Below are 23615 nucleotides of genomic sequence, written 5' to 3' on the forward strand. Positions count from 1 at the left end.
CACACTGGATCCTGTGGTTTCCAATGTATTCAGAAACAATATGGAAAATGAAGGATTTCATGAGATGATTTAGTAAAAGCCGCTGGACTTCTTATTTGCAGAGGACAAAATTCAATGAAGGTTAATGTATGTTTATACATTAGGGCAAAGTCCTTATTCAATGCTGGACTCTGGGCTGGCTAGTAATCAAACAGGAACATGATAGTGACGAATATAATGCTTCACTGCATTTAGAAGAATAAATGTAATGTTAAGAACTACCAAAAAAGGAATAGAGAACAAAACAGAAGTCATCTTTATACCACTATATATGCCCATGCTGTGTCTACATATTGAATACTCCATGCTCTTTCCCCTAATAATAGAATTGGAAAACAGAACTGGATGATGGACATGGGACAGTTTCTATTCATTAAAGTTAATAGATTAGGAGAGTTCAGCTTGAAAAAGAGAAAGAATATGATAAAACCCTATAAAGTCATGTCTGACATATAGGAAGCAAATATGGAATGACTGACCAATATATCTTTGAAAATAAGAACCAGGGCATTATATGAAGAGAGTATATGCTCAGCAGAAAATAAAGAAACAAAGTAATTTTTCACACAACATATGATGAAACTGTTGGAAGTCCTTATCACAGAATGCTGTGGATGTCAAAAATCCAAAATACGACTGTAAAAATACATCAATTCTAAATTAATTTTAATAGTTAAAGGAAAAATATAAATTAAGACACACACAAAAAAATATGATGTAGGATGGCAAATAAGCAGGGGCTTTGACTGAATCCCTTCTAAAATCCTAATTAATTAGACTAATATTTAGCATCCCTTAAATACTTAAACCATAAGAAGAATCCTAATAGAATGCTCTGATCATACAGTTGAACATCCATTTGTGTAAATATTTCAGCACACAACACTGAGATTGTAGAGAAAATGGTGCTTGGCAAATTTGTATACAAACAAGACAGAAAAGTCATACAAATTTAATACTAAAACATATGGTTATTAAACCAGCATAATATACCAAAAACATAGGACAAAACTACATGGTGCAAATTCAGATATTGTCAGGAATATAAATTTGAACCAAGAAAAGACAACCCAGCACTATGAAAGGCCTTAACAAACACGAAACTGACTCACTCCTATTCATTGTGAAAACAGCTCTGAAGTTCTCTAGCTCATGTTTTATTATTTTTTACCTTGGGTCTATAAACTTTTTAACGGACTCTGTTTTAAACCACATCCAATAATTCCTCTTTTCAGAAGCAGAGGCTGGTACTTGGACATACCTTTACCTCTGGCAAGCATGTAGGTGAAAAGGAAGGCAGGAAGCATGTCAAGTGCCTAACATACCGATGCATATTATAATCAGGAAAATACTATTAATGTTTTTCATTTTACTACTTACAAGTTAGGAAATCCTAAAATTATTACAGAAAATAAAACTGAAAGTCTTTCCTTACAGGCAATCTATACTTTACATACAGCAGAAGATCTCTAGTGAAGGATAGGTAAAACACCAATTATATCTCCCTGGTATAAAAAACCCTTAAAAATTCCCCATATTATTTTCTTACCACATTTTTGAATGCTGAATCCTACGCCCTGCAATAACAGTGATCCTAAAAGCTGTATGCAGATGTATAGTATTATTCCTTAAGAATTATGTAAAGTGACAAAACAAAAGTCTTGCAGGTCTTGTAAGCCTTCATAGTCATGGCAAGTCTTATATATAAGGATGAATTAAAATTTCAGTTCTAGATAACTAATGATATCCAAATGATAATTAAATAATTATTCTAATGTATTTAATTTGCAATGGTTACATTTAGCATCAAATAAAACTGTACTGATTTACAAATTCTTCTAATCATTTAGTTACATAAAGAATGAGATTGTTATTTGTTAGTATTCATTTTAAATCACCTAGGAATAACAAAATCTTTGTATAGTTGAGCATATTTAATGTGTCAACTTTACTTTTTGACCTGCCATTATCTATGACCTAGTAACCAATTTATTTTCTCTTCCAGAGACTGTTATTTGCTATTTTTTAAGTGTTTCAAAATACACAGTTTTAAATTATTATTTTTTTAATATTAGGTTGCTTGCCCAATAATTCTCTGATACAAAGATCATTATTTTCAATTCTTCCACTCTAAAAAATTAATTTAGTTAAAAATTATACCTTGTAAGACATTTCTTCTGTAGTTTTGGGTTTTTTTTAAGTCCTCATACTTTCTTTTTTTTTTCACTGTAGGACAATTCAGCATCACACAGATCTTCATTTAGTCTTTCTATTTGCTGTTCAATCTGACACACACTTTTGCAGAGAGTTTCAACTTCTGACTGATATGCCTTCTTTTTTCTTGAACTGTTGAAATAAAACAGACCATCTTACATTTCATTTTACGAAGTATATTAATTCAAATAAAAGTAAAACCCATTACTGAATAAGTAAAACTAAAAAATTTTACAATCAAAAGTGGTATTTTATCATCCTGCTATTTGATGCTGAATACACCAGGATCTTCCTCAAAACTTTAAAGTCTCTTTATTCATGAGTATAAACCCTGATAGTTCATTGATAGCATACAATTATATGTATCCATTTTTTTTTTTCCTACATATCTGTACTGTTAACCCATATCATAGAATCACAGAATGGCTGAGGTTGGAAGGAACTTCTGGAGGTCATCTGGTCCAACTACCCTGCTCAAGCATGGCCACCTAGAAACAGTTGCCCTGGACCATGCCCAGATGGCTTTAGAATGTCTTCAAGGATGGAGATTCACAACCTGCACTGACAACCTGTGCCAGTGGTCAGTCATCCTCACAGCGAAAAAGTGCTTTCTGACATTAATACAGAACCTCCTGTGGTTTGGTTTTTGCCCATTGCCTCTGGTCCTGTCACTAGGCACCACTGAAAAGAACCTGGCTCCACCCTCTTTGCACCTTCCCTTCAGGTATTTATATACATTATCAAGAGCCTTCTCTTATACAGGCTGAACAGTCCCAGATCTCTCAGCCTTTCCTCAGGTGAGAAATGCTCCAGTCCCTTCATCATCTTCATGGCCCTTTGTTGGACTCTCTCCAGTAGCCCATGTCTCTCTTATACTGGGGAACCCAGAACTGGACACAGTGTACCAGGTGTGGCTTCACCAGTGATGAGGGGAAGAATCCTCCCTCAACCTGCTGACCACAGTCCTCCTAATGCAGTCCAGGATGCCATTGGCCTTCTTTGTGGCAAAGGCACATTGCTGGCTCATGTTCAACCTGGTGTGACCAGAACCCAAGGGCCTTTTCTGTCAAGCTGTTTTCCAGTTGGGTTGCCCCTGGCATATATTGGTGCCTGGTGTTCCTCCCTAGCTGCAGGACTTTGAACTCCTCCTTGTTGAACTTCATGAGGTTCCTTTTGGCCCATTTTTCCAGTATGTTGAGGTCCCTCTGGATGACAGCATGGCCCTCCAGTGTATCAGTCACCTCACCCAGTTTGGTGTCATCAGCAAACTTTCTGAGGGTACACTCTGCCCCATCATCCAGATCATTAATGAAGATAAACACGACGGGACCCAATACTGAGCCCTGGGTTACACCGCTAGTTACTGGCCTCCAACTTGACTTTCTGTCACTGAGCACCACCGTCTGGCCTTGGCCATTCAGCCAGTTTTCAATCCACCTCACTGCTCATCCAGCCAATACATCAACAGCTTGTCTATAAGGATCTTAATGGGAGACAGTGTTGGAAGCCTTACTGAAGTCCAGGTAGACAATATCAACTGCTCTCCCCTTCTCTACCAGGCCACTCACTTCACCATAGAAGGTTACCAACCTGGTCAAGCACAATGTCCCTTTGGTGAGTCCATGCTGACTACTCCTGATGACTTTCTTGTCCTTGTGAAATGTGCCTGGAAAATGGCACAGGATTAGCTGATCCAACACCTTCTCAGGGACTGAGGCGAGGTTGACTGGCCTGTAGCTCCATGGGTCCTCCTTCTTGCCTTTCTTGAACATAGGAGCGACATTTGCTTTCCTCCAGTCCTCAGGCACTTCTCCCAGTTGCTCAACAATTATTGAGAGTGGCCTCAAAATGACACCTGCCAGCTCCCTCAGCACTCGTGGGTGCATACCATCAGGGCCCATGGACTTATGTATGTTCAGTTTGCTTAAGTATTCCCTTAAGTATTCTTTCACAAGGAGGAAGGGCTTGCTCCAGCCTTTCCCCCAGTCTCTGGGACCTGGGATTCCTGAAGGCTGGTTCTTGCTAGTAAAGACCGAAGCAAAGAAGGCACTCAGTACTTCAGCCTTTTCCATATTCTGTGTCATCAGGTTCTCTGCCTCATTCAGCAATGGGCCCACATTTTCCATAGTCTTTTGTGATCTATGCACTTATAGAACCCCTTCTTGTTGCCTTTGATATGTCTTGCCAGATTCAATTCCATTTGGGCTTTGGCTTTCCTAACTGCATCTTTGCATGCTCAGAGAATGTCTCTGTATTCCTTCCAGGTTACCTGTCCTTGCTTCCACCTTCTGTATGCTTCCTTTTTGTGTCTGAGTTTTGTTGGGAACTCCTTGTTCATCCATGCAAGCCTCCTGGCATTTTTGCCTGACTTCCTACTCATTTGAATGGACTGCTCTTGAGCTTGAAGGAGGTGATCCTTGAATATTAAACAGCTTTCTTGGGCCCCTCTTCCCAACTATAATACAAAGCTATCAATTTTGGATGCAAAGAAAGTGGCAAGAACAGCCCTTTTATCTGAAAGTGTTAAAATTGGTCACAGAGTCTCAGTTCATCTATCTTATAATAAATGGCCATGTCTAGGGTACTTCATAGCAGTGCAGTGGTACAGGTTAGTTACAGAGCTGATGAATTCAAAATCCTAAGTATGTTGCTATTTGCAGAATTCTTAGGTCACATAAAACAATTTTAGTTTGTTTGCATACAAACAAACTTTTGGTAGAAGGGAACTGTTTAACAGAAGTGAACTTAAAATACCAGTCGATTAGACTGTTGGATTACACAGCAAAAACCAAACCGAATCAAATACAAAAAACCCACAGGTAAACATTGATATTGTTTTGACTGACAGAATACAACCTCTGTATCATTAGAACTTAATATTCTTAAATTGAATGTTTCTTTGTGGAAGAATGGGATCACTGAAAAATAAACTGAAAAACCTAAATGGTATTGTAAGAATCTTCACAGGATATACAGCATTGTTTCTGATACTTAATTTGCAAACCCACAAAAGGCTGGCATTCGTCATACATTTCCTTAGCTGAATCAGTGGCCAGAATATTTCTCTCAAAGAGCTTCTTTAATACAGGGTGTCATTTGCTTAGTTAGGAAGGAAACATCATTTACCTTACAAAACCCAAAGATGTCTAACTGCACAAGGACTAAACTTCGTGGATTATTTCATGCACACACACACACACACACTCTCTGCACATCCCACTTTCAGAGTATGTGAACTGCTGATTCCTAGATATAGTCTTACAGTCAGCAGTATCTTCTATATAGTTCTTGAAAAACCTGTAAGACAGTGCAAGTCCACAAGCAACTTAATTTCCCTCCCCAAAATTCAAGTAACATAGAAGCACAAAGCAAGAGAACAGAAAACATTGCCTATATGCATCTCGATGAACTATACCTAACATATACCATGTATGTAGTATGTATTACAATTGCCCTTTATTAAGAGATTGCCATAGGTAGACTCAACTTACTGTGATTCCCAAGCAATTGACCAATCTGATGGAGACAGGAACTCAGTCCCAATAGAACTGAAACTGCAATATGATCTCTCCAAAATGCAATATATCACCTAGATTCTTCAGCAGTGTCACACACCTGTAAAACCCTGTGTTTAGAGTCATGACTGACTGATTTACATAAATTCACATACAAGCATTTTTCAAAGATATTGCAGAAGGTGTAATAGCCCTACCAAAAAACTGAGCTCTGCATGAAAAATGTGGGACTACTTTCACCAATCTCAGACTGTCAGTGGTGTAACCACAGATATATGGGGTAGCTCATGGTAGTCTGATTATTTAGAAATTATAAGACTGCAGCTGCTGTACAGAACAGCAGATGAGGATTGTTTCCTGCACCAGCCGGGAATCGAACCCGGGTCGCAAGAATGGGAATCTTGCATGATACCACTACACCACTGGTGCTTCCCTGCAACCTCTAAATAATCAAATCACCCTGAGCTTCTCCAGGGTTCAAAGTGCTTCATAGTCAGTTATCAGTTTAGACAGTCCTTAAATGCAAAGGATTGCTAGCCCTTTTTTCAGTTGCTGAGAAAAAAATTCTTGCACAGGCCTAAAGGTTCTTGTTCCTGTGAATTAAAACACTGGAGATGACCAAGATCTACTACAAGCATGTTAAGAAAAATATAGCCAAGAGTACACATGTGAATGGCCCAAACCTTCCCTAGATGATAATGCTCAAAGATGATAACAAGCAACAGCAACAAAGATTTTTTGGCTGAAGGGAGGCAATATGAAAGCAGATGTACTCTGGTACTTCCAAGTCTAAGACCATTTAGTTAGGAGCCATCTCATTAGACAGTATTAATAGTTCTATTCTTTAGACTTCCACGGGTCTGGCTCTACCACATACACAGATTATACCTTCCTGCACACCAGTGAGGTTAGCAGTGAGATAGATAGAGACCTATAATACCAATGTGAGTAGTAACCAGGGCTGTGACATAACCATGACTTATGAGAGTTATAACTCTAAGTGCATTACCAGTTACAAACAAACTGATGAAGGAGGTCAAGAAAATAATGTTATGAAGAATCACTGGCAAATGAGGAATTTGTGAAGGTACAGTATGTGATGCCTTGAGCCCAAAGACCAAATACTTAGCTGGGATCAGAAGCAATTACAATACTCCACCCAGCCAAGAGAGGTTCAGGGATATTCTGACTACTGGATGCAACTTCAGTTGTAAATCTGTCCCTGAACAAATAATTTCCATACACTTTTGGTAATGGTTTCTGGTTAGTTATTAGAGAGTTTTGGAATCCTATAGTCTCTGATAATACTGATTTGAACTATTCAGACCACCATCACATCACTTTCAAACCAGAAAGTTTTCTACAGATGGTCTTGTGACCTGATTCTGAAGTAGGTCTCATTAATTATTGCATCAGAGATAGATGACTTAATTTTACAAATTCCAGATGTAGAAGACTTACAAATCACATACTTCATGACACATGCAGTTCTCCTACTTAAGCACTTTTAATATTTCCATATGCCCCATAACATCCTCATATGAACAATACTTATAGTAGACTATGTAGGAAAAAGAATTATCTACTGGAAATGAATTACCTGAAGAAAGTAACACATATTCTAAAATACTGGCAAAAGGTCACTGGGCAACTAACTACTCACTTTCCCTAGGGAAGTTTTGAAACAGCGAACACCGAAAACCCTAAAAAAAAAAAATACATCTGATTGTTTCTTAAAATGGGTATAAGCATAGTTAATCTTCTTTTTGGGAAGGTAGAGAGTAACTGGCTTCACAAATTTCTTCCAAAATATCTATGATTATAAAAAGACTTAAATATCAACATACCAAAGCCAAAAGAGCAATTCATCTGAACAGTGCAGAGTAAGCAGATCTGTGCTGAAGCTGGGAAGCAATGAAAGGAACCAAACAATTACTGTTCCACTCTGATTTCCTATACCTTTTATGTGGAGCAAAATTGTTTTGATGCATACAAGGGTACCCAAGACTCTGGAGGTTAAAACACTTTAAGCATGGATGCAAGAGGAACATAAATATTCCAAGCAGAAAAGCAAGTGGACTACAACTGAAAGAAGAACTACAGTTCTCCAGTGCACGTATTCCATATTCCACTCTATGTACAGGTGTTGAAAATTTTATCACAGCTTCTGAGGCTTACTCAGAACTCCGTCCTCACTTGAGAAACATGGTAAGTTTTTGATTTTTCTTTCCCTAATCTTTCATACATTCAATAACTATGCATAGCACATGGACCAGAGATTTTTTGATCTAATAGTAGTATCTGTAAGATAGACTCAGCCATTACATATCAGGTCAAATGAACTGTTTTTCCTGAGCTTCTTTCATCCAAGATGCTTAACATACTATGAAGGAAAGGCAACACAGATGGGGGTGAATGTTCATATGGACAACAAATTCCAAAGTATTCCAATAATTGGAACTCTTTTCCCCACCCAAATACTTGTTTGCATAAACATTGCATTTTAGATCCTTCTAAGCTCAATCACAAGTTACCTGGAGATACGTCTTGGAATACTTTGGGAAAAAATTACTTCAGGATCATTTTGCCAAAGTCAACGTTATTTCTGGATGCCTCTGCACAGCACTCCATCAGTGTGTGTGAAGCTGTCCTCATCAATTCCATCACCATAATTTGAAGTACACTTCTGATTATAAAAAGCAAGCCTGCTTCAGTGGTCTCATAAAAGATGCTGAGAGAGTATGATATCCATTTTAGAAAATGTGGGAGGTAGAAATGTCTCTCATATCAAGCAAAAACACAGGAACTTTTTGAAATCGCTAATTCTCCGTAAGAAGAGGTAAGGATTTTACATTTATTGACAGGAAGATGTGTATATGCTGGATTGAGAAAACTTGTAAACCAACTGCGTGGTTCATGTAATAAGGTAATTTGAGGAAAAAAACCCACAGTATAAAGGGGATCAGCAAACACAGTATGGATGTCTTGTTTCCCCCTCTGATTAAGTGAAACAGTACTCAAGAAGATTCAGTAGTGAACAAATCAAAAATTGATTAAAAGGTGTCCTCATCATAGTCATGAGCACTAAGTTTAAGTTCCTCTATTAAAGAGGATCCTTCGTAACAGAAAACACTTTCCCTAATTTCTTCAGATCTGTGTGATGGAAAAGCAGAAAAGATGTTTCAGTGGGCTGGGCATGGGAAGAAATTACCACAATGTGAAAATAAAGGAGCTGGCTAGCAACCAAAACACCTTCAAATCTAGTAAGAAAATGAATATTATAACAACATAAAAATCTTTTACCTTTCTCTTTAGTATGTGTTGCTAAATACATATTAACAAAGAAAACAATTACTAAAATATAGTAAGATCAAACTAGTGAGGAACGGAATAGTGAGAAAAAACCAGCCAACAGATGCTCCTCAAGTTCAACACAAGTGTAAAAAAGAGAGCCACCGTCTTGATAACAGCAAGATATTTGTAACAAAACTTTCAGACAGGTGGCGATAGTGAGATGTTAATGACCAGTCCAATCCTACTTTGAGGATAATTCTGAGCATCAGTTCAGAATAGGTACAGAACCCCCTGGACAGGTTTACTGCGTCTGGCTCAGATGGAGTTAACTTTCTTTATAGCAGCCTGCATGGTGCTGTGTTTTGGATTAGTGGCTAAAACACTGTTGGTAACACACCAGTGTTTTGGCTACTGGTGAACAGTGCTTACACTTTCTCTTTTTTTCCACTCTGCCCCCCTAGTAAGTAGGCTGGGGGTGGACAAGAAGTTGGGAAGGGACACAGCAAGGACAGCTGACCTGAATTGGCCAGAGGGATAATTCATACCATTTAATATCATGTTCAGCAATAAAATGGGGGTAGGGGAAGAAGGAGGTGGGGTTTTTTGACTTCCAAGGTGGCCATTGCTCAGAATCTGGCTGGGTATTCACCTGCTTGTGGGAGGTGGCAAGTGACTACTTTTGCATCCCTTGGGTGTTGTGGTTTCCCTCCCCCACCCTATTAAACTGTCTTTATCTTGACCCATGAGTTTTTTTGATTTTATTCTCCCTATTCCCTTCCTCACTGTGCAGGGGGTGGGGGCCAGGGTCAACCCACCAGTCTTTTCTGAGACACAATATGGGGGCTCAAGAGGGATGCAAGATAATGATGTATTTGATCAGTGTGTTAATGGGTAGGTCTTGATAATGGCTGCTTTCAGCTTTTGCTGTCTGCTGTGTTTTTTTCCTTTGCCTGAATTATGTATGTTAAAAGCCTTGAGCCTAGTCTGGCATTCAGCCCACACACTGCTGTCATTCCAGTACGCTGGGAACCATCTCTTGAAGACAATCAGCAGTAACACCTTCCCTCTCCTTAGACAACATGCTGACCAAGTCCCCCAGGGATCACCATATAGATGCTAGTCTTAGTGTGGACCCCCACTCAGCACAGTACACAGCAGCCCAGAACTCCTGGGCTCAAGTGATCTGGCAGTCTCCAGCTCCTGAGTAGCTCAGGTTGTCTTTGGAGCAAGACATCTGGTCATAACTGTGGCAACTCAAGGCAAAAGGGTTACTTCAGCGAGACACAGACCTTGAAAATGGCAAAAAACACCCCCCAGCTTGATGCAACTTGTTAGCATCTTCAGTAAAAAATAGAGAACATACAATGCTAGATGTCTCAATTCCAGGGACAGGTTGCTTCACAGGAAAGGAGTTTGCTGATATATACCACCAATATTGTTGTTATCTGTCATTATATGAATGTGGTCACCAAGGATATGAGTTTCAGAGCACTGATGATCAAACTTTGTTCTTTGGTAGACAATGCTTTTGAGTTACCACCTAGCAGAGCTACACCCTGTTAGCATCCTCTTGGATGCCAAAGACATACACAGATGCTCCAATGATTTTGTATCTTCTGACAATCTCATTACAAGGTTAATTTTCACATTTTCTCAAGTGGCACATTGAAACTGATCAACCTATGGATTTCATCTGCAGAGTCTAACAGAATATATCATATATACTGTCATCTGTTCTGAGTTCACATGACTCCAACATGGCCCAAATAACCCCCAGAATTTGCACAGGATATAGATGGGACAACTGACGGTTTATCAGCTATTCAGAGAACGAAAAAGAACTAGGAGAATTTGGACAAAGTGAGGAATAAGTCTTCTTTGAAAGTCTTAGCTATTTATCCAGATACAGATGGTACCTGTTACCCTTTGCAACAACCTTGGTGAAGGCCTTGAAGGTGTGGGAATGCCACGTGACAGAACTGTATTGGAAGTGGTCCCAACAGATTGAAAACACATGCATTATTGCATTATACAAATATTTTTTAAAATACATTAAATTAGTAGTACTGAAGTTTGAGAGATGAGAACCACTCCTACTCAAGGAATCCACAGTGAAAACTAGAGTCACCATCTGAACTGTCAGCTGCACATGAAGGTCTGGAACAGAGTACCTTTTTTACAGCTGCTATATTCTGAACTAAAGAGGAAAATGTTTTCACTTTGTTCAGATTGGAAACTGGTTGTAGTAAGAAAGTAAGTTTCTCTTAGCTAAAGCAGATTCTCATGAACAACGGCTGAGAGAAGGGAGTGTACCAAACAGACATAAAAATCTTTGCATTGTATCCAGGATCCAACTGTTAATAATAATGTTTTTCTGTGTATGACTGAAGTAGTCAGTTTGAAACAGACAGAAGAGAAAATTTACGATGTTTAGCTGCACTTACAAAAATGCTACTCTTGTTAAAGTGTATGAGACAATGAAACATACAGGTTGCTTATCTTTTTCTTGTTGAAATGCTACCTCATCCTCTGAAAAGGAAGATAGGTAGTTGCAGGTGAAACATTATCTCTGCTAAACAAAATGGAAATGCTCAAGAAAACACTCTGAGAATAAAGATCACTTGGGAATAAGTAAAGGAATGTCACATTTCATCTGTTTATTTTTTGCATTATGAGATGATGCCCACCAAATGGTTAAGTCTTCAAAAGAAGACTGCATATCTCATGGTACGAACCATATGTTTACAGATCAGCGGAAGAGTCAGTTAAACTTCCATAAGGACAGAAGAAAAATTGTATCTAAAATCATTCCCCAGGCTTCAGAAAAGTCATGCAGAAGACATTATTATTTAGACAGTAAAGTAGCCTTAACTCAATTGAGGAACTGTTATCTTCTCTTCAAAAGCATTAAGACATTTGAGACTCTTCTCTAAGCTACTACTGCAAGAACACTTTCCCTTCTTATTTAATATGACAGCCATTATAGAAGACAGGTTTGAGGGTGTTTAATGAAATTGGCACTTCATAGTGGGAACATAATACTTATGATTAAATCTCCATATCATAGGGTTATTGGGTAACTGATCTAAAATAAGAATCGTTTTAAAGAAAGGTGAGAGAACAAAATTAAAACTGTTTAGACAAGCCAACAAATATTCTCAGTTGACCACTGTATTAGAAATCCTACCAAAATATAACTAGGACAGAAATACTTTAAAGAAAAATACTAACAGTTGGACACAAACTTAGAAGTTCAGTCAATAAGATGAACTGGAGCAGCTGAACTTTGGTTTTTAGCCACCTTGTATAGGAAACGAGACTATGTGGACTGCACATACCCCTAAAATCCCTGATGATCATGAGATGTATTTCTTGCAGGTACTGCATGTTCTAAATAGGAAAGAGACACAACTAAGCTTTTTAGGAAGAATGTTAGAAAACAATTCTCTACCTTCTTGCAGCCTAATAGGAGGTGGACAGTCACTCACTTTTTAGTCTTGTTGAAGTACATGTCAGGACTCAGTTAGTATACAATTAATAAAAACAAGCACTTTGATTCTTAGACTAACATGAGACAATGTGTTGATTTTAAGAATCCCATTCTGATGGAATATAGCAATTAAATACAGTACAGCAATTCTTCCCTGATACAAAAGACCACACAGAAATCATAATGTACTCAGAAAGGAAAATGAAAAATAAAGCACAATTATATTGAGAAAGTTTGTGAGAGGCTTCAAAAGGCTCAGAGTATCAGACTAATGATCTGACATGCAAAATATTTCCAATATAAAGCAAGAAATTAGTGGCAGATCAAAGAAAGTAAAGATTTCTGAGCAGAACCACACATCTTGCCTCTCTCATAACACTTAATGGCAAGCTCCCCAAGAGAACTATAGTTAGTTATAGCCTTTGTTTAAAACACTCCTTATTCAGTCGAGAACTCCAAAAAGATAAAAGGGGATTTTCAAATAAAAAGCCCTACAAACAGCATTCTTCCTTTGAGTTTGCACTCTGTAACACATAAGAGGAATGCATGCAACTTCTAATTTTTAGGAGGGATTAGCAATTGCTTTCTCCCTTAAGAACTAATGTGTTTCAAGCTAGGTCAGTGGTCTTGAAAGTAGATTTGAGAAAGTATAGGGGCTCTGTAAAATAGCATTCCAGGAAATCCTTCTAAGAGTTAACTTAAATTATCATAAGAAAGCAATGTACAGAAATCTGGGATTGTATCAGGCTAAGAATCCTGTTTTTCCACTAGAGTACAATTTAACACTTAATTCTTCTGAATTAATATTTTTCTTTTAAAAAAATACTTAAATTGAATTCTATATTCAGCCTCCCCTCTTTGTTTCCTGGGACTAGACTAAATAGCAGTCTGAAAAGATATCTCCCTTTCAAAGGATGTCTTCAGACCATCCTTTGAAGACATAAATAAACTAAGATCTTGGAATCCTTCATTACTCTGACTTGTCATAACCATTCTCTGGGTCTTGAATCTGAACTTTCATATCCATTTCTGGAACTCCTGAACATGTGGAAGAACAATAATCAGGACACACTCACAACAATACTAATTATATATGAAATAGATTTCTCTTGTGAACTTGTCCTGTGTTTCTAGGATCCCTGTTACATTTTAGTGTATAAGATGGTCTCAAGTGATAATGCTTCCCAAATCTGTTTTCTGAGAACTCCCCTCTCTCTCCTGATGTTCTGCATTTGCCTGCACATGTTCTTACAAATCTGAGTTTTCTCTTTCAGCCTATCAGTTAATACATCCACCGTGGGCAAGATCTCTCTCCATTGTCTTACATGTATGATGAAATAGAAGTTATAATCCATCAAAAAAGATGACGATTAAATCAAAAATAATAATTTTTCAAAGCTACAGCACTAATTCTAAAATGTTCTACTAATCCCAATAAGTAATTCCATCAACATCAGAACTAATGAAGCCTGGTTTCTTACCCATTTGTGTCCCATCATTGATTTAGTTTGGTATGTAATGTGTGAGCTCCAACTTGGAGCATTATTAAGGAGTATGCACATACCTCCTCCTCTTTTTCATCTTTATATCTCCTCCCTTTTCCCACATCTCTTGTATGGAATTTTTGGGGTCTAGTAAGGAATGTTTTCATGTTGACAAGACATCTGTATTCAACTCACGTCATCAATTTCTGCAAAACTTGTAAGAACCTAATTATTTTCAAGAACATTTCTTTTCAGTTGACTTTACTGAATCCAAACAATAAAATCCAAAGTTATTGGGGGGATAAAGAGGGTACCCTGTCAGATGCATAAAACCAGAATTCACCTAGTGTCCAAAGGAAGAAAGAACCAAAAATTGAGTTTATTTACTATTGTATTGTAAATGCCCTGAGAATATTATGTAAAATATAGTTTAAAGTATAGCTATTTGGAATCAATAAACTGAGGCACGACAAAAGATGTGTGCATAATGTCTTACAAGAATTTTAAAAAACCCCAGTATTTCAGATTCTATGTTTATAACAATCGTATATGAAAAAATACAAATAAAATTAATACAAGTTTTTACCAAAATGTTTTGGGGACTGAGGTTTCTGTTGACATACAGAGAATTTCAGAATCTTCCTCATTTTGTTTTATTTTAATTGTCAAAGTATGTGTTTTGTCTTTTGCAGAACTTAGTTATTTTCCTTTCAAGTGAAGGCCAAAAAAGATGATAAATTTCAGCCTGAAGTGATTTTTAATTATCAAAGTGTTATATTTACAGACAGACTAAAAATAAAAGCAAGGTTTGCTTTTATAGGCATACTTTCAGTGAAAAAATAATGCTTGCTTCCTACATTCATATTGCAGGCATTACCTATTTCCAAATTTTTGCAAAAACTCTTCATTTTCTCCCTCAAGTTCTTCATCTTCATGTTTCAAAATGTCCAATGCTTCATTAGTACTGAGAAGCTTTTGCTTTATATTCTGTAGATTACTTTCTCTGGTGGATTTCTAATGAACATTAAAACATTAAGACACCTTTAGCATAAGTTAAAATTATTTCAGGACAACACAGAAAATGCAAGTATGCAAGCATTTCTACTTCATTTCTATAAAAACAATAAAAAACTTACTAATTCTTCCACAGCTGTAATCACTTCAGAAGAAGCATCTGATATTTTTACGCTCTCATCTCCTTGGGCAGCTATTTTATTATTCAAATCTTCTATCTAGAAAATATTTTGTAAAGTAAATAACACAAATACCTCCTATATTTCTTTGTAATATATAAGCAATATATTTTAAAAATAAATTTAGAAGGAAGAGTCTGAAACAGTAACTAGAGATATTTCGTGCTATATTACTCTTATGCACATTATCATTGAGATGTATCCTAGCAGAATCTTTAGACTTCACAGTATCAGTAAGCACACACTCACAGCCTGCTAATTCATACATGACATATGTGGTATAATTAAGCAGAATATCTTAAACTCCTCTCAACCTCAAGCTTTTCCTTAGTATCTCAACATACCTATTGACTTAATACAGATTCATACAGAGAGTCAACGATCGATCAGTCATTGGAGCTTAAGGAAAAATGAGGATGTTAGGGAAGCAAGTATCTACAGGATAAGGAAAACATCTAAAGTGGCTTTAGATGGATAAAGGGATGCTTCTTCACATTGAGCCTTTGTTTCCTTTGCCTCTGTTTCTTCTGCAGAGGCTGAAACAACATAGCTACCCTGGCAGAACTTATTTAAACAATCTCCATAGAGATATGGGTCTAACTGGAATATGACTAGACAACAAATGTGTCCAAGCAGGATCAGAGCTGATAAGGATGTTAGCATAAGGGTAAAGAATACATGCAGGAAGATCAGGACAGAATTAGGAAGCAGGTACTCTAAATAGCATGTAATTTCCTACTGCTACTTCAAGAATCTGATGAAGAGCAGATTTACATAAGATACTTTGTGCCTATGTCCCAGCAGCCAAGGAGGGAAACAATACAGGCTTTGTCTTGTTATCTTGTCCAGAATGTCACTGCTCTGTTGTACTTCTCTAGGATTCTGCTCATTGTCCTTGTATGGCTGTACCTTCCCAACTAGTTGGGGACTGAAGGTCCTAACCTGAATGGTTAGGGATCATAAAACATGATCTATGAGAAAAAACTGCAGAGAAGCACCTTTACTAACCTAGAAAAAGGAGATAAAAAACCAAATTGTGAAGTCTTTCAATATTTAAAATATTCTACAAAATATAGTTCAGGGGAAGTGTGAGAAAGGCAAAGAAATTGGTTACATCTACAGGGAAAAAACCCCAATGGATTAAGTATGAATAAAATGTCCCAGTTTTTAAATTGCTGGTACACGAGAAAAACATGATTCAGAATTTTTTTTCCTTCAGAGTTTTTAGAGCAAACATTTTGACAGGAATGACCTGAAATACTGCCACGCTGTGCAGGTAATTAATGATGACAGAAGAATAATGGAGGAATAGTTAAGTATGAGATTAATTTTATAAGAAGGGTTTCTTCTAATCTTTGAAGAGCAAAGCCCATGTAGATACAGAAAATGGATTTAATGCATACAGATACCTTTTGTAATGCAAATCTGGGTAACATGGAAAAAAGAAAACTCAGAGTTGTCCTTACAGTGTCAAAAGTTGTAACACTCCCAGTAGGTCATACATAAAATTTGAAGACAGCATGAAATAAAACAAGGAAAAAAAGCAGGAAAAAAAATGCAGAAAAATACTAGTTCACATCACTAAATCTGTCTTCAAACTTGTTGAAGTACGTTATAATTGTCATGTTATAATTTGGGTCAAATTCAAACCCCACTGAAGTCACTGAAAATAATCCCAATATTTTCCCGATTCCCAAAACAACTCAATTGTCCCAGTAACTTTTCTATGATGATCAGAAGAATTACTTTGGGCTTTCTGAAAATCTGTTATTATTTGTAAAGATTTATTCAGTTAGTTGGTTTAGTTATGTTTTTGAACAAAGTTGACAATAATGGAAGAGTTTTATGCTAAACCTAACTCTGGCTCACCATTAGCATAAACTAATCAAACCAAAGGTGGTCACCAAACAGAGCAGTTCCATGTTCCACCTTACCCCTATTGCGCATTTCTCTCTTTCCCTTGTGCTGGTCTTAATACCCAGTAGTACCTACTCGAGTATATCAGGTCAGGCAAGCCCAGATAGAAAAAAATCCAGAAAGACAAAAAAAAAAAAATTTTTTACTACTACATATTGGCTCTATTTGAAAGTAGTGGTTTTCTAATTATCAGCTGGTAGCAATTGCTGGTGCCAATAACAGGAAGAAAACTGTAATATAGTTGGAAAAAAATGGCAAGAACGTGCCCATTGGTTGCTGTCTAATATGACTGTATCTTTACTTTTGCAGGGGGGGTGCTTTGTTTTTTTTTAAGTCCTGAGCATGCTTGCTAGATTCAGCTTCTCAGAAACACTCCACCTAGATTCTGGATTCCACTGGATCCTTAGCAGGACCTAGCTATCTAGATGCACAAACCACAACAGTACTGGACATGTACAGAAGAATTAATTTCATACTTTATTTATACATATATACATACACATATATACACATACATATAAAAAAATAATAAGTTCTGTTGTGGGCATCTAAATCCTGGTTTAGGCATTTTCTACTGGTTCCACATATGGAGCTGTCAATTAATTGTTAACTCCTAGTCAGGCAGTGTGAGGAACTCCGTTTAGCTTTTAAACTGCCAAGTACAAGATTTCAAAATGAATGCTAGACAAATATAGCAGAAAACAGGGGAATTTTAAGTAAAATAGGGTATCACTCTGCATACTGTAAGAGTGCATCACGAGCCATTTCAGGTCAAAAGATCTACTAATGAAAGAGGAGGTTTATGCTGTCCCACTAAATGCATACTTTCTTCCAGATAATTTAAGAAGATAAGCAATATTAAGCAGATATACATCCAACAACTAAAAATATCCAGGTCACTTAAAGGAATGTAAGATTATTATGATATTTTTAATAAATAAAGCTGAAAAATAATACTACAACAGAAGAATGAACATGAGAGTTCTACAGAATTTACCATGTTTTATTTTTGTCAGTATTTGTATTTTTACGTTTACAGAGGACCTTAACTCTTAAACATACAAAATATTCACACATTCATGTACTTTTCAATAAAAGATACTCATTTACTTGCTTGTTTATAAATATTCAAGACTCACTTTGCTGTTCCAACATTTTGCATCTTCCTGGATTTCTGCTTTTTGCTTCACTAACTCCTCAAGGTGTTTTTCATCCTTTATAATCTTCTCCTCTGTTTCTTTTAACTTCATACAGTATTCGGTCCAAATAAATTCAGAATGCTTTAACTCATTCCTAATAGAAATACACACAAAGTGAATCCATCTATTTGGAAATATTCCAAGGTAGTCCCTCTCCATAAAGGAAAATGTAAAGCAGATCTGAATTAGTAAAGATTTATTTTGATTCTCTACTACGTTTCTTGAACAGGTATGCATGAGAGAATTTCAAAATATCTACCCTGGCAGGTTCATGCAATTTCAGCCAGATATCAAAACTACTCATGCTACCAGTTCACTTGCACTTAAACAGCCTGCCAACATTACAGCTTCTAATTTGACCTCTGAACAGGTATTGGTGTAGTTAAACACAAGACTTTGTTTCATACCTCATACATTAATTAAACAGAACAGGAGTCAACTTCTTTCTCTGCTAGTGGCTGAATCTACTTCAGAGCCATTTTCACTTAATCAATCCACTGCCCTGTCATTTTGTGGACAAATGTCATTGGTGAAGAAAATTTTTTACTGACATCAATTCCTCATGTTAAAAGGAACTTGCAGACAGTATGCAAGGTCAAAGGAGGGGATAAGGACTTTACTTTCACTCTGAATAGCAGATTTATCAGCATTATGTGAAGGAAAACTGTCCATAATTACAGAAAGAAATAATAATAACTACAACAGTCATCAGGAAAACACTCCCACAAGACACTATTAGGCCTCATTATAGGCCGTGCATAGGCCTTTTGTTACAGCCGTGTATGAGAATGGATTTGGTGAAAGGCAGAAGAAATAGAGGAACATCAGGTTAAAATTTTATAATGATTGCTGGTGCTTGTCCATTATTTTTATTATTGTTTCACCAGGCTGAAAAGAGGAGTTTTCTCCATGCTCCCCAGAGAACTATCCTGGTCAATAACACATTCTGAAGCATGCCTTAAATGGCAAAATAAATCCACTACAGCAGAACTAAGACCAACAGTAGTTGAGTTTTAGAGACATCTATTGCATTATAAACCAAAAACCCCTGAATGAGTGTTGCATACTTAAATGCAGTAAGACAACAGAAAATAATGAAGAGATTTCATCCCTAATTCAAGAGCCACTCCTACAAGATTATTTGATAGACATTCTTCATTTGTTTCCAAGATTTCATCTAGTGATGGAGTAAAGACTTATCTTGCAAAGTCGCATTCGAAATGTCACAGAATATATATAATGTGAGCGTGAAACCTAACACTTCAAACACCTCTACTTTCTTAGTTCCCACTACCCATGAAAGAAACACATAAATGATACTTGGAATTATTCTAATGACAGACATGTAAGAGGCATAGACTGTAATTTTCTTCTCATATTACCTATCAGCTACAACTTTCTGAGTATAATCTCATGGAAAAATACAGTACTACCAGCCACAGCAAGTATATGTAAAAATAACAGACTGTGCTGTGTGATGTACCCCAGCCTCAGTACTTTGAGTTTCATGCAATCTTCATTTTCTCACTGATGGTACTGAACATAAAGAAAAGAGTATCAACTGCAGAACAGTCTTTCAAGTCTGTGCCATCACAAATCTGTCTTTCTCACACCTATCAATACCACATGTTATTCCAGTCCTTCTCAGATGGCAGCTGAAGGGTCTACTTCCTCTGTAATGTAAGTATGACTTTAATTACCAGTCTAGCAAATGGCTGAGGAAAAAAAAAAAAAAGATACAGTAGGCAAAAAAATTTAATTTCTTCACTGAGGGATAGAAAAAACAGTCTTCTACTCATTTAATTCACATTCACACAAACAAACAGGTTACAAGGTGCACAACAGTCTACATCACTGTCACGTGGTATGAATAGGAAATTACTTAACTAGATGAAACAGAAAACATACATGGTATATTTCTATCAGTATAGATGATGAATTTCCGGTATTATTTAACTATTGCCATTATCGCTGGGATTTTACTTACATTATAACTTTTTTCAAAAGAACAAAGAGTTCCTGTAAAGCAATTTTAATGCACCTCAGAACAAAGGCTTGTTACAGGAAAACGCCACACTTTCTTGCACATGAAATAATCTCAAGAGCCTTGATTTCCACCAAGACTACCAAAACAAAACAGGAAAACTGCTCACACTGCCCTACAACTGCAAGCTGACAGCTGTGACACAATGACAGAATTCTAAAGGAAACTGAACAAAATCCTGCATAAAAGGCTGTTAAAAAGTGAAGTAGTCAGAAGGCAAGATGAAAAATTCTAATCCTAATGAAAAAATGCAGAAGTAAGATTAAACAATCAATTTTCATTGAAAGAATAGGTCAACGGCATGGTATCTCAAAATCCCATCTCTGTTACCTTGATATATTTACAAATGATCTGAAAGGGCAAGGAGTAGTGAAATTAAAAGTCTGCATATAATGTGATTACAATAGGCAAGGCCAAAAAGAACTAAGAAACTTAAGAAAAATTTCAAGACAAACTAAGTAACTGGTGAACAAAACAGCACGTACCATTTAGGGTCCAAACTCAAAAGAAGTATAAGGTCAAAGAAATTAAGTACACCTAAAAATTCTAAATTAACTATATCAAATCAAGAAAGACATGTACGTATTTCCACAAACACTTGGAAAGTCTACTCAACATTTAGCACAGTTAAAGAAGCTAAGAAGGTGTAAGATTAAGAAATAGGATGAAAAACATTAGAATAAAAAATGAGAGTAAGACGTCCCTGTTAAAATAATTGACATGGCTTCATTTGGAATACTGCTTGCATTACCTTCCGACCCATTTCAGAAAAGTATTTCACAGAAGTGAAAAGGAGTCAGAAGACATCCTGGAAAGGTCATAAAATATAGAAGTCTTCTGAAAGCACATTGAAAGTAATGGAAGTTGCTTTGGAAAACAGGAAGAAGTAACAAAGTAAAAATCCAATTTCACAGAGGATATATGCTAGTGAAGAAGGATCACAATACACAGCAATATTTATTATTTCATACATCTTACGGTTTAGACTCCCAAGCTACAGCAATTTGCCTACAAGAGGACAATAACAAATTGCTGCTGACCACACTTTGTAAATATGAATCGATAAGGAATGAAGTTTAATAGTAAGTATATGCTGGAATAGTATAAAAAAATAATTAAAGTAAAATCATATACTTTTAACATCATTTATTCTGGTATTACATGATAAAATCACCTCCAGCAATGGATCACTATCATCATTGCTAACAATTCTTGCCAGCATCTACTAATTCAGACAAGTTGACAGAACACTAAATAGGCCAGTGAAACACTTAACTGATTTGCAAAGTATCTGAATACATAGTAATAAATCACACTACATTTTTGGTAATACTTCTTACTCAGGACCTGATCTTTACCATAATTAAAATCAAAATGAGTTTTGCAATGAACTTAACCAGTTACAGAATCAGGGTCCATGCTGTCTGATTTCTCTCAGCTGGAACCCACAAAGGAGCTAATGAGCATTTGATCAGATCATCTCTATATACAAATTTAGGCTAGAATTAAAATTCCAAACATTGTGAAGACACTGTGAAGCTTGCATTCACAGCTCATATCCATCAAAAGTAAATATTACCTCCTACTCTTTACACACCTTTTCCATCACTTAGATACATGCAGTGACTTTAATTGGAGAATCACATAGTAATTTCCAGAAGTCACTCCAGCTTTGACAAGTATTGGTATTACAGAATTCTGGTCTCAGGTTTTGTATAATAAAATACTTGGGGTTTAGCTGTATTTCTGACTACAATTTTAATTTTCATATACTAATATTTTCTCCAGATTGCAAACTAGGCTCTGAAATGAAAAAACTTCAGCTTTAGTTAACTAAATACAAACATGTTGACTGTGACACTTTTTAATCTTAGAGGCAGTAAAATATAATTACCATAAATACCTCTAATGTAGTGTCAAAATTATGCTGAACTCAATAAAAACAAGACCAAGAAATTCACTGTAAAGGTCAGAATCAAAAAAGAAAAAAGTCAGACATGCTGACAAAAGAAAAAAATCAGACACTTATTCCTCTAGTATTGCTAAGCTATCCATCTTATAGGAAAATACATTTTTTTTTACCCTACACCAACTCAGTGAGACAAGGACAGTTTGGATCTTATTACAAGTTCACAGACACTTTATGAGTGCAAGACTGGAACTTCTTGAGCAGTAACATCGCTTGAGTAAATGCATGTTATCCAGGATGCCTTCTGCTCCCATAGTAAAGTATAAACGTATTACAGGAAAAGCTATGATCCTTCTTTAATTCTGCAGTTTACTGCAAAGAGATCCACAGTGATATGGTATCTTAAAGAAACAGGATTATTGCATCTAAATAACCTTCCTTTCCTCAAGAATATGTCAATAAGGTTTCTGGTCTAGCTGACTGGCAGGCACAGATCTCCCTGGATAGCAGACATCAAAAGCACCAGCCATATTAGCCAAAGTAATGATTTCCTGAGGCTGATATCTACCCCAAAATACACTGTAAGACTGTTCTGTTTTGCAGAAGTCAGTGCTACTTTGTGCTTAAAAACATGTAAGATTCTGAGGCAGGCAGTAAGTACTCCTTCTGTGGGACTGAAAAAGGTGTTTCAAGTTCCTGAGCACTAATCAGTTTCTGAAATAAAGTTGCAGAGATGTTAGAATCTAAAGAAACTGTAAATGATACAACCAACCCCCATTATTTTAATCAGGTGCAGCTCTTCACCATGGCCTACTGAGCACCATAAACGGTAAGCAAAACAATCACACGCATTAATTCCAATTACTTCTTGAACAAAGAAATGAAAAGAAAATCTAAAGCCAACAGAAAACAGCTACAGCAGCTATGACCTCTTCTTTATGTCCCTCTGAGAGTGGGTCCCTTCACAGAGGGGACCAAAATATCTCACTCCCAAATTCTACTGTGTGCCTTGTTTTATTCTATCACATATTATTAAAGCAGTTTACATACAGCTTAAAAAGTATAACCATTCTTCCTATTTGGTACATCAAATAAAAAGGTCACTCGCAGTACCCTAAGCTCTCACAACTACTCAGTTATTTGAGGATTTGGTTTTGGCCTTCATGGCAGACAAGCCTATAAAAGACATTTCACTGAAAGAATGCAGGAATTACAATGGGCTTGTGTGTAAGTATACTGGTTTTGGCTTGGATACAGTTAACTTTCTTCATAGTAGCTGGTATGGTGTTATGTTTTGGATTTGTGCTGAAAACACTG

General features: G+C 36.6%; 1 protein-coding gene and 1 non-coding gene across 2 annotated transcripts in view; both read right to left on the reverse strand.

Moving 5' to 3' along the window:
* Positions 1-23615, reverse strand: part of CCDC178 (coiled-coil domain containing 178) — a 177753-nt gene that overhangs the window by 137141 nt on the left and 16997 nt on the right. Inside the window, 5 exon segments of the mRNA XM_074859055.1 lie at positions 2200-2226; positions 2229-2385; positions 14914-15050; positions 15173-15268; positions 18286-18439. Of these exon segments, the coding sequence (XP_074715156.1) occupies positions 2200-2226; positions 2229-2385; positions 14914-15050; positions 15173-15268; positions 18286-18439 (571 nt within the window).
* TRNAG-CCC (transfer RNA glycine (anticodon CCC)) lies at positions 6127-6197 on the reverse strand. Its single transcript has one exon. It is a non-coding gene; the product is annotated as a tRNA-Gly (tRNA).

This window comes from Strix uralensis, chromosome 1 (genome assembly GCF_047716275.1).
Source record: "Strix uralensis isolate ZFMK-TIS-50842 chromosome 1, bStrUra1, whole genome shotgun sequence".
Lineage (NCBI taxonomy): Eukaryota > Metazoa > Chordata > Aves > Strigiformes > Strigidae > Strix > Strix uralensis.